General features: G+C 36.5%; 1 protein-coding gene across 8 annotated transcripts in view; it reads left to right on the forward strand.

Moving 5' to 3' along the window:
- The window catches only part of RAP1GDS1 (Rap1 GTPase-GDP dissociation stimulator 1), a 148,718-nt gene that overhangs the window by 43,745 nt on the left and 89,602 nt on the right, over positions 1–15,371 (forward strand). For 4 of the 8 annotated variants that reach the window (XR_015165692.1, XR_015165694.1, XM_086406680.1 and 1 more), the window contains exon 2: positions 3,753–3,863. Coding sequence is in view for 4 of the 8 variants with exons in the window: in XM_086406680.1 (XP_086262806.1) it covers positions 3,753–3,863 (111 nt within the window). In the remaining 4 variants the exon portion in view is untranslated. The remainder of the gene's footprint in view (positions 1–3,752; positions 3,864–15,371) is intronic. The other 4 variants (XR_015165693.1, XM_086406684.1, XM_086406681.1 and 1 more) reach the window with 1 other exon arrangement.

A 15,371-nucleotide genomic window follows, 5' to 3' on the forward strand; every position in this document is an offset into this window, starting at 1 on the left:
AAGGCTATGATTTTTCCAGTGGTCATGTATGGATGTGAGAGTTGGACTGTGCTGAAAAATTGATGCTTTTGAACTGTGGTGTTGGAGAATACTCTTGAGAGTCCCTTGGGCTGCAAGGAGATCCAACCAGTCCATCCTAAAGGTGTTCATTGGAAGGACTGATGCTGAAGCTGAAACTCTAATACTTTGGCCACCTCATGCGAAGAGTTGACTCATTGGAAGCAGGAGGAGAAGGGGACGACAGAGGATGAGATGGCTGGATGGCATTACCAACTCGATGCACATGAATTTGGGTGAACTCTGGAAGTTGGTGATGGACAGGGAGGCCTGGCGTGCTGCTATTCATGGGTTCGCAAAGAGTCAGACACAACTGAGCAACTGAACTGAATTGATTATCTGAAGATGCAGTTAAAATACTCTCCTGTTTCTCAACTGTGTATATGTGTGAGGCTGAGTTTTTTTCATCTACTCAATCAAAACAACAAATATAAAAGATTGAGTACAGAAGCAGATAGGAGGATCCAGTTTTCTTCTATAGGGCAGACATTATAGAGACTTGTGAAAATGTAGAGCAATGTTGCTCTTCAGTAAGTTTTCTCAGTTTTGAAGTATTTTTCATTAAAAATATAATTATGTTAATAGTTTTATATTAGTTTTAAATGAATTACTAAAGTCAGTCTTTAAAAGTCTCATTTTTAATTTTTAGTATGTTAAATATCAATATAAATAATTTTAAAAAGAGCTCTTTTGTACGTGATACTATACACAGAAAATCCTAAACACACCACCAGAAACTATCACACCTTATCAATGAATTTGGTAAAGTTGCAGAATAGAAAATTATTATACAGAAATTTGTTGCGTTTCTGTACTAACAATGAACTATCAGAAAAAAAAGTTATGATGATAATCCCATTTACTGTTGCATCAAAGAGAATAAAATACGTAGGAATAAACCAACCTGAGGAGTTAAAAGACCTGTACTTGGAAAACTATGAGACATTGATGAAGGAAATTGAGATTTTACAAGCAGGTGAAGATATACAATATTCTTGGATTGAAAGAATTACTATTGTTAAAATGACCATACTACCCAAGGCAATCTACAGACGCAATCTTTGTCAAAATACCAATGGCATTTTTCACAGAACTAAAACAAATAAGTTAATAATTTGTATGGAAGCACAAAAGACCCTGAAAAGCCAAAACTATCCTGAGAAAGACCAGAGCTGAAGGAATGACACACCTTTACTTCAGACTATACTACAAAGCTGCGGTCATCAAAACAGCATGGTGCTGGCACAGGCAGCACCATAGATAAATGAAAGAGAATAGAAAGCCCGGAAATAAACTGACACACTTATGGCCAATTAATATACAACAAGGGAAGAAAGACCATACAATGGAGAAAAGATGGTGTCTTCAATAAGTAGTTCTGGGAAAACTGGATAGCTCCACGGAAAAGAATGAAGTTAGAACATTTTCTAATACCATATGCAAAGCTTGACTCCAAATGGATTAGAGACCTAAATGTAGGACCAGAAGTTATAAAATTCCTAGAGGAAAATATAGACAGAACACCTTTTCATATAAATTGTAGCAATAGTTTTTTGGATCAGTCTCCTAAAGCAAAGGAAATAAAGCAAAAATAAACAAATGGGACCTAGTTAAACTTAAAAGCATTAGTGCATCAAAGGAAAGCATCAGCAAAATGAAAAGCCTACTGAATGGGAGAAAATATTTACTAACAATATGACCAATAAGGGGTTAATATTCCTAAATATATAACTAGCTCATACAGCTGAAAATCAGAAAAAACAAACAACCTGATTAAAAAATGGACAGAAGACCTGAACAGATATTTTCCAAAGACATGCAGATGACTATTAGGCACATTAAAAAATGTTCAACGTCATTAATCATCAGGAAAATATGTCAGAACCACAATGAGCTGTCACCTAACACCTGGCAGAATGGCTGTCATTAGAAAGACCGCAAGTAACACATGCTGGTGAGGATGTGAAGAAAAGGGAATCCTTGTATACTGTTAGTAGGAATGTGAATTGGTGCAACCACCGGAAAACACCATGGAGATTTCTCTAAAAATAGAACCACCATATGAGCCTGTAATTCCACTCCTGGGTATACATACCAAAACACTAATTCAAAATGATACATTCATCCCAGTGTTCATAGCAGCCCCTCTCCCCTTCCTTCTCCAAACTGGTTACCACTGCTTTGTTCTCTGTATCGGTGAGGCTGTTTTTTTTTTTCGCTATATTTACTAGTTTGCTGTATTTTTTAGATTCTACATATAAATGATATCACACATTATTTGTCTCAGTGTTCCAGTATTAAAAAAGGATGGAAATTCTGCCATTTCCAACAAGGTGGGTAGACCTAGAGAGTATTATGCTAAGTGAAATAAGTCAGACAAATACTGTATGATATCATTTATATGTGGAATTTAAAAAATACAACAAACTAGTAAATACAGTAAAAAAGCAACAGACTCACTGATACATAGAATAAAGCATGGGCAATAAAAGGGTAAAGGATTAAGTACTACAAACTATGATGTAGAGAATAAGCTACAAGGGTATATTGTACAATATAGGGAATATAGCAAGTATTTTATAATAACTATAAATGGATTATAACCTTAAAAAATTGTGAATCACTGTATTCTATACCTGTTATTTATATAACATTATACATCAAATATACTTCAATAAAAAGTTAATAACTCCTTGGCATCCTAAATAATTTTTAATATGTAAAAAAATTTTAACAATCTATGGTCTGGAGAAATCCATATATAATTTAGGAGAAGAGCAGTGTTTTAAAGGGCTTCCCAGGTGGCTCAGTGGTAAAGAACCCGCCTGTCAATGCAGTAGACACGGGTTCAGTCTTTGGGTCTGGAAGATCCTCTGGAGGAGGAAATGGCAATCACTCCAGTATTCTTGCCTGGGAAATCCCATGGACAGAGGAGTCTGGAGGGCTACAGTGCATGGGGTCGCAAAAAGTCAGACTTGACTTAGTGATTGAGCATGCCAAGTGCTGTAAAATCCAAAATGTGCACCTTTTGACTTAAAGCAGTACTTTGAAGTGTTTAAATGGCAGTTTTTAAAAGCTTTGTATTATTGAGCATCCCTGTAGACAGGGGCTTCTGTTCATGGAATTCTCCAAGCAAGGATACTGGAGTGGGTAGCCATTCCCATCCTTCCCCAGGGGATCTTCCCCATCCTTGGGTCTCCCACATTGCAGGCAGATTATTTACCATCTGAGCCATCAGGGAAGCCCATAATAATAAACAAACTTTATTATTTTAAGTCAGATTATTTTGAAACTTTTCTAAAGCTTCATTTTCATTTTATATATTTAAAATGCAACAGAGGAAGCCAAAAAAATGTAATCCATTATTACTTGGAAAGCTTATGTAAGTTTTTGTGGACTTTTCGTTTTTTTTCAGTTAACCATAGCTGGTTCATGAACAATAAATAAGGCATAAGAATGCTGAAAAGATGTTCTATGACTGTAGAATATTCTTGGTATCATACAGATACAATGACTATTTTAGATGAGTTAAATGGATAAAATTTTATTAAAAAATGAGTAATTGTATAGTCCATTGCCATTTTGAATGTATATGAAAATTAATTCACCATAATGGGAGCCTTTTGCTTCTTTGTACTGTTTATTGTGAAACATGATGGTTAGTGAGGTTTCTGATTTCTCTTTTTTTCTCTAAGCAGATAATCTCAGTGATACCTTGAAGAAGCTGAAGATAACAGCTGTCGACAGAACTGATGATAGTTTAGAAGGATGCTTGGATTGTCTACTTCAAGCTTTGACACAAAATAGTAAGTTGATTTTTTTAGGTGGGGGTTGGGGGGGCGGTGCCCTGGTGGCTCAGACTGTGGAGTCTGCCTGCAGTGCAGGAGACCTGGGTTTGATGCCTGGGTTGGGAAGATTCCCTGGAGATGGAAATGGCAACCCACTCCAGTATTCTTGCCTGGAAAATCCCATGGATGGAGGAGCCTGGCAGGCTACCGTACATGGGGTCGCAAAGAATCGGACACGACTGAGCAACTTCACTTTACTTTACACTTTAGTAAGTTTTTTTTATGTTTACTCAAATGCCAAACAAAAAAAAAATCAAGTCAGCAAACTTTCAAAAATTTATATATAGTTTAGCAAATAACTTGCATTCACATTGTTTGAATTCTTTTGAATCCTGTGTTTGAATACTGATGCTGTTTTCCTTGTTCCACCCTCCTACCTACCTTCCCACCCCCAGGATACTGAAAGCCAAGTTGATAGGCAGAAGAAAGGAGAAATTGATTGGTAGTGATGACATTAATACCAATCCCAGAGAGAGGCAGTTCTTAACTGACGTGCATCAAGAGTTGTTTTTCTTCTTAACACCTACATTTGTGCTTTAAAAAAAAGACTGTGTTTACATGTGGAGAGGAGAGAGAGGAAGCTTATGAAAAAAGGAAGAAACAGAGAGGGCACTTAAAACCCTTAACATTTTTTTATGATAGCTTTTTAATCATTTTACTTTAAAATAATGTATGCTTAAAATTGAGGTAACTCTTGATCTTTGGTGGTGTGGTAAATAATGCTAGAGATAAAAATTACACAGCTCTTCACTGACCAATTCATTGTATTGTTGCATTTGAGCCATCATATTTCTAGTCGTTAATTTCTGTATTATCACAGTGAAAAGATAGATACAGAATACTTTTCATTTGTTCTCTTAATTCTGCTTGGTTGTACTTTGGTTTATGCTTTACTTGTTTTTAATTATGCCTTTATTTTACCCTGAGAGTAATTATGTAGCTGACAGATAATTCAGAAGGGAAGTTATATACTGTATTGTTAAAGTTAAATTTGAAGCACTCTGAGATGTATGCCTTTTTTTTTTTTTTTCTTTAGTAAACTGTGATTAGAAAATTAAAATAATTGACTGCAGTGGTCTTCATGAAAAAGTGCATTTTAAAGGTGGCTTTTAAAGTTCTGTTTCCGTAGTTGTTTGCTTTTGAGATTACAGTTTTGTCAAGCTGTCTGGTCTTAGAGATATCACAGAAGGGGTTTAAAACAAGGTGTTCAATGAGACCATCTGGATAAAGGGCACAATGGTAATGAAAAGGAACAATGAAAAAGGCAGTTCCCTGGTGGTCCAGTGGTTGGTTGTCTTTGCTTCCAGTGCAGGCGGTTTGGGTTCCATTCTGGTTTGGGTTCCATTCTGGTTTGGGTGCTAAGATCCCACATGGCAAAGGGCCAAAAAACAAAACGCAAGCAATATTGTAACACATTCAATAAAGACTTTAAAAATAGTCCACATCAAAAAAAATTTAAGAAAAGAGAATGTGTAAGGCTTTGTTCACCATTGTAGTAAATTTGTGTGGCTATTTAATAGTTAAATTTAATAAAAGATTAAGTTTTTTACTCTTAACTTTTCAGTAACCCTGTTTGGTTGGTGACTACCTTACTGGGGATCATAGATGTAAACTATTTACACAATGACAGAAGATTCTTACGGATAGCGCTGGTCTTAAAGATGAGAGAAAACCACAGGATGACCTGATTTTTACGCATGCCTATATAGGTCGATTTACATAATATGTAATTAGTCTACATAAATTGAGTATCTCAAATTCATTTTTTTTTTGAAGCCTTCCTTTTTTATAACTTCATTTTAAATGGCCCAGTTTTTTTCTTTGTGTTAGAAACATGCAGTTTTTCCCAAATGGACCATTCATTCAATTCAGTACCTGAAGGATGGGGATTCCATGTCCTTTGTTATACATCGAGGGGCGCTCAGTGCTCTCCTGGAAAGACTGAAACCCAGAGAAAGTTGATAAAGAGAAGTGAAAAAAGGAAGCAAAATTTTATAGTGTTTTAAAGAACAGATTCAGGAAATACTGACAGTTGTGTATGGTGTTGGATTAAATTTCAGACCCATTGCAGAGTTATTTGTTAGCCCTATTTATTGAAGATGGTTTTGAAATTGTATTTCATAAAATGGTAAGGACTAATAGTTACACAGTGGTAATGAAAACAACAAACTGCCAATTTAATCATTGACTCTTCGGGAAGGGAACAAAAGGATATGTCTTCTTAAGAATCTGTAACAAAATTCATAATTGTCTTCACATCTGAGACTGTTGACACAAAAGAATTTGATATAGGAAGAGGTAGTTCCTGCAGATGTCCTGTCTTTAACTTCCGAATAATGTGTATCATTGATTGAGGGCCCACTGTGTGCTCAGCACTAGACTTCAGACAGTCTGTTGTCTGATCTTTCCTATAGACCCATGATGAGGTATTATATACATCACCATTTAAAAGATAGGGAAACAGTCCCTGTAAGTTTACTTGCCTTGCTCTGGCAGAATCCAAAGTTTGAATTTTAATTCTTAGTTTACAAAATTAAAAAAACTACATTCTGAGTAAAGTGCAGCTTTTTTCTGAGTTTATAGAATGTGAAAGTGTTTTCAGAAGCTAGATTTTAATATGGTTTTAAATTTTTGCCTTTTTAAAAAAAGTAGTTTCAAATTATTAGTACAGAGGAAGGAGATTTATAAACCCATGAGCTGTGTATTTTTAGATATTTGTTGATATGTTTTATAAAATTAACATCTAGCTTTTAAGCAAGAAAAAAAATTTTAAATATCAGTGAGATGTTTATTTTATACAGTTGTTCTTACTTCTCTGAATAAAGTGCTTGATCCATTGCTACTTCTATGCTCTTAAAGGTAAAATTATAAAGCATGTAAGTTAGAATCTATTCTGGCTTTTTTACACAGAGAAGTTCTAGTTTCATAATTCTTCCTTTAGTGTCAGGTATTCTAACTAAAAATATCAGTGTTTGCATTAGTATTACACCTGATCAAGAAAGAATGATTTCTCTATCTGTACAAGATGGTAATGTGGGTAATGGAAATCTAAAAGTTTTATTTTATTATTTACTAACCTGTCATTAAAAGCAGAGATATTACTTTGCCAACAAAGGTCCGTCTAATCAAGGCTATGGTTTTTCCCATGGTCATGTATGGATGTGAAAGTTGGACTGTGAAGAAAGCTGAGTGCTGAAGAATTGATGTTTTTGAACTGTCGTGTTAGAGAAGACTCTTGAGAGTCCCTTGGACTGCAAGGAGATCCAACCAGTCCATCCTAAAGGAGACCAGTCCTGCGTGTTCATTGGAAGGACTGATGCTGAAGCTGAAACTCCAATACTTTGGCCACCTAATGAGACGAGTTGACTCATTGGAAAAGACCTTGATGCCCGGGAGGGATTGGGGGCAGGAGGAGAAGGGGACGGCAGAGGATGAGATGGCTGGATGGCATCACCGACTCGATGGACATGAATTTGGGTTAACTCCAGGAGTTGGTGATGGACAGGGAGGCCTGGTATGCTGCAATTCATGCGGTTGCAAAGAGTAGACACGATTGAGTGACTGAACTGAACTGAACCTGTCATTGGAAGGGACATTTCTGAAAGGAAAGAAATGCTTTTACGTTTTTACATTGTGGGAATTTACAAATGATTAGAATCTGAAATTAGAATTTTCACTTTACATGACTTCAGAGTGTTTTTTTGAATTTGGAGTGGGCATTAAATCTAGTATATGTAAGGATCTTAAGAGACAAAAGTTGAAAATTTGAGTATTTGCTAGACTTTATTGAAAACATTTTGTTTAAGCAAGCATTTTGTGTACATCTGAGATCTGAATTAATATAGAAGCATTCAGTCACTCATTTATTACTAAATACTTCAGCTCTCAAATGTTTTTAGTAAATATATAAAGGCTACCAGTAAAGAAATCAGCCTGGTTTATTCTGGTCTCTCTTGATTAAGGGAATAGTTAGAAGATTGTTCGTAAATGCTTTTTAAGTTGTATTGGTACTCGGTTTCATGCTTATTTGAATATGGAAAACAGGCCACATTTTTGTCCCTAAACATTAAGACAGGAATTGTCCTTAGAGAGTATGACATCTGATCCACCTTATAGGACAACCTACTAGCATAAATTAAAGGCCTCAAAATAAGCAAAATTAACAGTCATTCATAATAAAAATTCTGTTCTGTTGTAAGAGAATGGGGACCATGTTCTTGTTGGTTGGGGGAATCACAGAACAATATCAGCATGATCACCAACACAGCTTTTACATCTTTTTCCTAACAGATTAGACTGTTTTCCTCTGTCTTACTGCCTCATATACCTTTGTGTTTTAACTTAATTGCCTGGTGGCAGTTATTATCTATAGAAAACCTTATGAAAGAACATCAGTTTACTTGTTTTTAAAGAAGGAAATATTTAGCATCTAGTTCCATATTTATAACTTCATAATATTCATCTCTGTATTGAATTCTTGGGTTATTTCTTAGCCCTTGTTCTTTATTTTATTCATTATGTTGATTTTTGGTTCCCTATTAGGCTATAATCCTAAGCATATCAAATAATGTACGGAAGCTGCTCAAGTAGATCATAAATCTTCTCTAACAGTAAGAATTTTCTGTTGTCATTTACTTTTAGTCTGCTTTATGCCTTTAATTTTGTTGAACAGACTCATTGTCATGTATCAAAATTATTTCCTAAGTTAAAGACTTTGAAATTTATTATCAACTGTTTTTCAATAGCCTTATTAAATCTGCAGTTACTGATCATGAAAGATTGCTGCTGTTTTAGTAGAAATGAAAGTTTATTTTACTTAATTCTTTCATAGTAATATCTAGATATCACTTTTTTACTCTAAGGTATCAGATGTACCACAGAGTGGTATGTCTTTTTTGCAAGGTGAATTATGTTGGTCTCCTCCTTTACATACTTTTGTATTATGTGGCTCTTTTAATTATTGTGTCCATCATTTATAAGGGCTTATGGCTGGTGCTAATCATAAGTTACCAAGGGTTCAGTTTTTATTAAATAAAGAAAGAAAGTGAAGTTGCTCAGTCATATCTGACTCTTTGCGACTCCATGTACGGTAGCCTACCAGGGTCCTCTGTCCATGGGATTTTCCAGGCAAGAATACTAGAGTGGGTTGCCATTTCCTTCTCTAGGGGATTTTCTCAACCCAGGGGTTGAACCCTGGGTCTCCCGCATTGCGGGCAGACGCTTTACGATCTGAGCCACCAGGGAAGCCCTTATTAAAGGTAGTATTTGAAGAGTTCAGTTCAGTTCAGTCATTCAGTCATGTCCGACTCTTTGCGACCCCATGAATCGCAGCACACCAGGCCTCCCTGTCCATCACCAACTCCCGGAGTTCACCCAGACTCACGTCCATCGAGTCAGTGAAGCCATCCAGCCATCTCATCCTCTGTCGTCCCCTTCTCCTCCTGCCCCCAATCCCTCCCAGCATCAAGGTCTTTTCCAATGAGTCAACTCTTCGCATGAGGTGGCCAAAGTACTGGAGTTTCAGCTTTAGCATCAGTCTTTCCAAAGAAATCCCAGGGCTGATCTCCTTCAGAATGGACTGGTTGGATGTCCTTGCAGTCCAAGGGACTCTCAAGAGTCTTCTCCAACACCACAGTTCAAAAGCATCAATTCTTTGGCGCTCAGCCTTCTTCACAGTCCAACTCTGACATCCATACATGACCACAGGAAAAACCAGAAGAGACTGAACTAGAGACTGTTCAGTTCAGTTCAGTGGCTCATTCGTGTCCGACTCTTTGCGACCCCATGAATCGCAGCACACCAGGCCTCCCTGTCCATCACCATCTCCCGGAGTTCACTCAGACTCACATCCATTGAGTCGGTGATGCCATCCAGCCATCTCATCCTCTGTCGTCCCCTTCTCCTCCTGCCTTAAATCTTTCCCAGCATCAGGATCTCTTCTAATGTGTCGGCTCTTCGCATCAGGTAGCCAGAGTATTGGAGCTTCAACATCAGTCCTTCTAATGAATATTCAGGATTGATTTCCTTTAGCATTGACTGGTTTGATCTCCTTGCAGTCCAAGGGACTTTCAAGAGTCTTCTCCAACACCACAGTTCAAAAGCATCAATTCTTTAGCACTCAGCCTTCTTTATGATCCAATTCTCACACCCATACTTGACTACTAGAAAAACCATAGCTTTGACCTTTGTTGGCAAAGTAATGTCTCTGCTTTTTAATACACTGTCTAGGTTTCTCTTAGCTTTTCTTCCAAGGAGCAAGCATCTTTGAATTTCATGGCTGCAGTCACCATCTGCAGTGATTTTGGAACCAAAGAAGATAGTCTGTTACTGTTTCCATTGTGTTTCTCCATCTATTAGCCATGAATTGATGGGACTGGATGCCTTGATCTTAGTTTTTTGAATGTTGAGTTTTAAGCCAGCTTTTTCATTCTCCTCTTTCACCTTCATCAAGAGACTCTTTAGTTCCTCTTACCTTTCTGCCATAAGGGTAGTGTCATCTGTATATCTGAGGTTATTGATATTTCACCTGGCAATCTTGATTCCAGCTTGTGTTTCATCCAGTCTGGCATTTCACATGATTTACTCTGCATATAAGTTAAATAAGCAGGATGACAATATGCAGCCTTGATATACTCCTTTCCCAGTTTTGAACCTGTCCATTGTTCCATGTCCAGTTCTAACTGTTGCTTCTGGACCTGCATACAGATTTCTCAGGATGCAGGCAAGGTGATCTGATATTCCCATAGTAGTGGTGGCCATCTAAATCTGAATTTTCCTACACAATCAACAAAAAAGATCGGATAAAATAAAATATTCATAACCTGTGTTGGAGAAAACTAAGAACTTCACGTTACTAGGAGAGAGAGAAATAAATACCTGTATCTGGCCTACTCAGCTTCAGATCCCATTTTAGAGTTCATGAAGACTGCAGAGACTACATGGAAAAGACAAGAGGGGTTGAATCAGCAGCCCTAGGGGTGGTAATTTACAATTAAAATTGTTTTTAGAAAAATCTTACCTTGGTGGGAAAATCCTAAGATTTGGGCTTAGATTCACTTAGAGCATTGGCTGTTCGGAAATCAAAAGGAGACTTTTGTCTCCTAGGGAACACAAGACCCTGGGCAGCAGATCAGGAGAGTGCTTCTTCTGAGGATGAAATCGTTCTCCCTCGTAGGCTTGGTGATGAAGGGAAAGGACACAAGATGGGGAAATTTAAGTGTCCTGTAGAAGTAAGAAAATCATGCTGTTAGAAGACACACTAATATCTCTCTTTGGCTTAATTTCAGAAGAAGGAGCTTTCGAACTAAAAAACCGGAGAATGGATCCTAAATATTTTCCTTACTGTATACAACTTTTATTGCTAGTTAAAGAAAAACTACACACTGAAGAGCCTGGCACGCTACAGCCCCTGGGGTCACAGAGAGTCGGACTTGACTGAGCGACCAACACTTTTACTTTTCACACACTGCCTAGGAAATTGCAGGTTATGTATGTACGTAGGTACTACAAGGAAAATGCAGAATATGAGAATCGAAACATTTTAGCTATTAAATTTTTTTCTCCTAAACCAACCATGAAGCAGTTACCCGTAACAGAACACCATGACCCATATTAAATATCCTTAAGCCTTTATAGATATGAAAAGGCAGAAGAATATATGAATAAGAAATTCAGAAACTTGGAGCCAGAGTAGATAAATACTAGGAAGATATGAAGTAAAAGTTGACTAGAAGATGAAGAAAAAGAATCATTTTAAAAATTAAGAGTAAATTACAGGGTACCAAGGAGGAATAGAGATGACTGAAAATTTAATGAAGCACATTGAGGAAAATGGGTCAGATGAAGACAAAATAAAGGATCAGAGAGAAAAGGACTAATATAAAAGGTAGGCAACAAGATCTAACATACCTGCAATTGGAATCCTTAAGGAGAAAAACAAAACATTGAAATAGAACTCATGTTTAATTGAGTATGAACTTTTCTGAAGTAGAGAACCAGAATCTATATGTTGAAAGTGCCCACCATGTGCTTGTGAAAATTGATCTTGAGGAAGTTTAGCAAAACTTTGATACTTCAAAGGTAAAAATAAATACAAAAAAGAAATCCTTCAGGCCTCCATGCTAAAAGATTAGGTTATTGTAAAAGAAAAGAAAATTAGATTGACCTCGGACTCTTCAACAACAATATGCAGAACAATTCAATATTAAAGCAGTATTTTCAGAAAACTCAAGGAATAAGAGTTTGACATTGAGCCAAAGTGCTCAGTAAGTATCAAGACAATAGAAAAATTCTCCTAACCATGGAAGAACACAGGGAATACTATACTCATTAGCCTTCCAGAGGAATCTTCTAAACTTGTGCTATTCAATATAGTATCCACCCTCTGTCATGGCTGTTGAGCATTTGAAATGAGGCTAGTCTGAGCTAGTGGTCCTGTAAGTATAAAATGCATACTGTTTTTTAAAGACTTAGCAGATCCCCAAAAGCCAAATGTCTCATTAAAAGTTTTAAAATTAGTGATTATATATTGAATCTCACTTCTTAAATTTTATAAAATATTTATAAATATTTTATTTTTGTTGGAGCTTTGTAAACCATCATTTCTTGAATTATGATTTAAGAGTTAAGATTTAAGAGTTGGGCCAGCCAGTATGGTATGATGGAAATGCAACTTAGAGACAAAATCATTACCATTGTCGTCAATAAAATGCAATTGGGTTATTCAGTGGAGGAGAGGACATTTTTAAAAGAGGCCGTTTAAAATAATGAACCTTAAGTTCATTATCCTAAGGATAGAGTCTAAGGAAGTGATAGCATATAGGTCTAAGGTATATGTTAGTCAGAAGCAGGAAGTAGAGATTATACTCAAATATATTCATATTCAGGAGCTCGTAGAAACAGGGTCACAGGAAGACTTGAATCTGATTGAAATAACGAGAAAGATCATCTTGAAATCTTCCCCAGGCCACGAGATTAGTAACAGAAGATAATAACATGATACTGGGTGCTGTTTGCTTTCTGTTATGTTTTTAAGGATTGTACTTCATAAGGGGCAAAGAAAGCTCCATTATGTATAATCTCAAGAAGGACTTAAGCCTCTATTAGTATTTATAGTTTGTGATTAAAGCATTGACAGAGGATTTGGGGTTTTCTTACACTAGCTAATTAACAAATGATACCATTTTTGCTTCTTAGGTTTGCTAAATATGAAAAAACTTCTTACGTTCTTAACAGTAAAATACATAAGACAAACGTGATTTGAAATGATGCTGTGTGCCAAATATATACTGAAAAAGATTTACCGTCCTCAGTAAAATACTAACATTTTGTATTCTAAAAGCATAGTTATACTTTTTAATTCAAGTTTTCTCTTTTTTATGTCTCATTACAATTATATAATTTGGTTCACATGCTTTCTATATGTATCTTATTCAAAGGACTATTCCTGATCTTGGATGGTCTGGGCCTGCGATGGCTTGGAGCAGGGCTTGGCTTCCCAGCCAGAGATTGAGACTGAGTTCTGGTGGTGAAAGCACCAGATCCTGGCCACTAGACTAGTAGTCAGTGACAAGGGCCCTGCCCCTTCAACTTTGCAGAACAGAATTTCCACAAAGATGGAAAGTAGTGAAGCAAATAAAGTGTTTATTAAGAGGAAAAAGAGTACAGTTTGTACGGATAGACACATGGGCAGACTCAGAGGGACAGTCCCTGAGTTGCGCCCTTGTGGCGGTTTAAATCACTTACATGAGGCATTTCTTCGGGTTTTCCTTTGGCCAGTCACTTTGATGTGCCTGGTTCACAGTCCATATTTGGTATATCTCAGGATCCTTCCATGTGTGCATGCACGTCTCTTAGCCAAGATGGATCCTACTGCAAAGGCATATGGGTAGCCTGGCATTAGTTAACATCACTCCTCTTTGACCTTCAGGGAGCTTCTATGGGCATGTGTGATCAGGAAGGTCTCCGGACTTTGGGAATGAGGGATATGTGGTCTGGGCAGGGCCTAGCCTTCTCCCTTTGTTCTGCTAGTCTCCGTTTTCATCTTGGAGTTTTGGTCAATAGGGAATGAATTTCCAACTGCTTTACCCTGGGGGAGGGCCATCTGCCTCCTGCTTCATTCCTATGTATTTGACATTTTTTGGTGGTTTTTGAAAATTTCTCTCATTATAACTTCCAGGTGCTTTTGTTGGAGATCAGTTTGAAAGCTATTAATGTATTGATTTTTATATCTTTATTTGTATTCAACTACCTTTGGAACTCACATGTTAGTTACAATGATTTTTTAGCTAGATCTATTGGGTTTTGCAGTCAGAACATACAACAAAGTGTTATTTTTATTTCCGCTTTCCCTTGTCACTGTAGCTGACTTACTGGAATTGGATTGGCTTGAATTGCTGGCAAAGTAGTAAATAACAATGGTATGAGTAGTATCTTATTTTAGTTTCTGATATTAATGGCAGCCCTTATAATGCTTCACCATTCAATATAATAACTTGGTATAAAATTTCCTGTTAAGAAGATAGTCTTTATTAAAGAATGATTTTCTTTAAAAAGTCAAGAGTGGGTGCCTTTAAACCATAACTCCTTAGCCTAATCAATTAGTATTAAGAATAGTAAATATTTTTATTTTTATTATTTTAAAGTTTGTTTATAATGAAATTATTTGTTGAGAGCATTAATACTAGAGGAAGTTTTTCTTTTTTTTTATTTTATTTTTTTAAACTTTTTATTTTATATTGTAGTATAGTCAGCAATATTGTGGTTGTTTCCAGTGGACAGCAAAGAGACTCAGCCATGCATATACATGTATCCATTCTTTCCCAACCTCTCCTCTCACTCATGACATTGAACAGAGTTGGTCATTGTTGGTTATCTGTTTTAACGTAGCAGTGTGTACATGTTGATTTCAAACTCCCTAACTATCCCTCCCCTCCACCATAAATTTGTTCACTTAGTCTAGGAGTCTGTATCTGTTTTATATCATTTGTATTGAGATGACCATATGGTTTTTATTCTTCAATTTGTTGATTTCGTGTATCACACTTAATTGTGGATATTGAAAAATGCTTGCATCCGTGCTGGGATGTTTTTCTTCCTCTGTAATTTTTTGGAACAATTTCAAAAGAATAGATGTTAGCTCTTCTGTAGATTTTTGGTAGAATTCATCTCTGAAGCTATCAGGTCCTGGACTTTTGTTTGTTGGGAGGTTTTTAATCACGGTTTCAATTTCAGTGCTTCTAATTGATCTGTTCACAATTTCTTTTTCTTGCTGTTTCATTCTTGGGAGACTGTACTTTTCTAAGAATTTGTCCGTTTCTTCCAGGTTGTGCATTTTATTAACATACACTTGCTTGTTGTAGTGTCTCATGATCCTTTGTATTTTTGTGGTGTCAGTTTTAACTTCTCCTTCATTTCTAATTTTATTGATTTGCGTCATCTCCATTTTTTTCTTGACATGCATGGCTA

The sequence above is a fragment of the Bos grunniens genome, chromosome 6 (genome assembly GCF_055505025.1).
Source record: "Bos grunniens cultivar Pamir isolate PY7600 chromosome 6, Bosgru_T2T1.0, whole genome shotgun sequence".
NCBI lineage: Eukaryota > Metazoa > Chordata > Mammalia > Artiodactyla > Bovidae > Bos > Bos grunniens.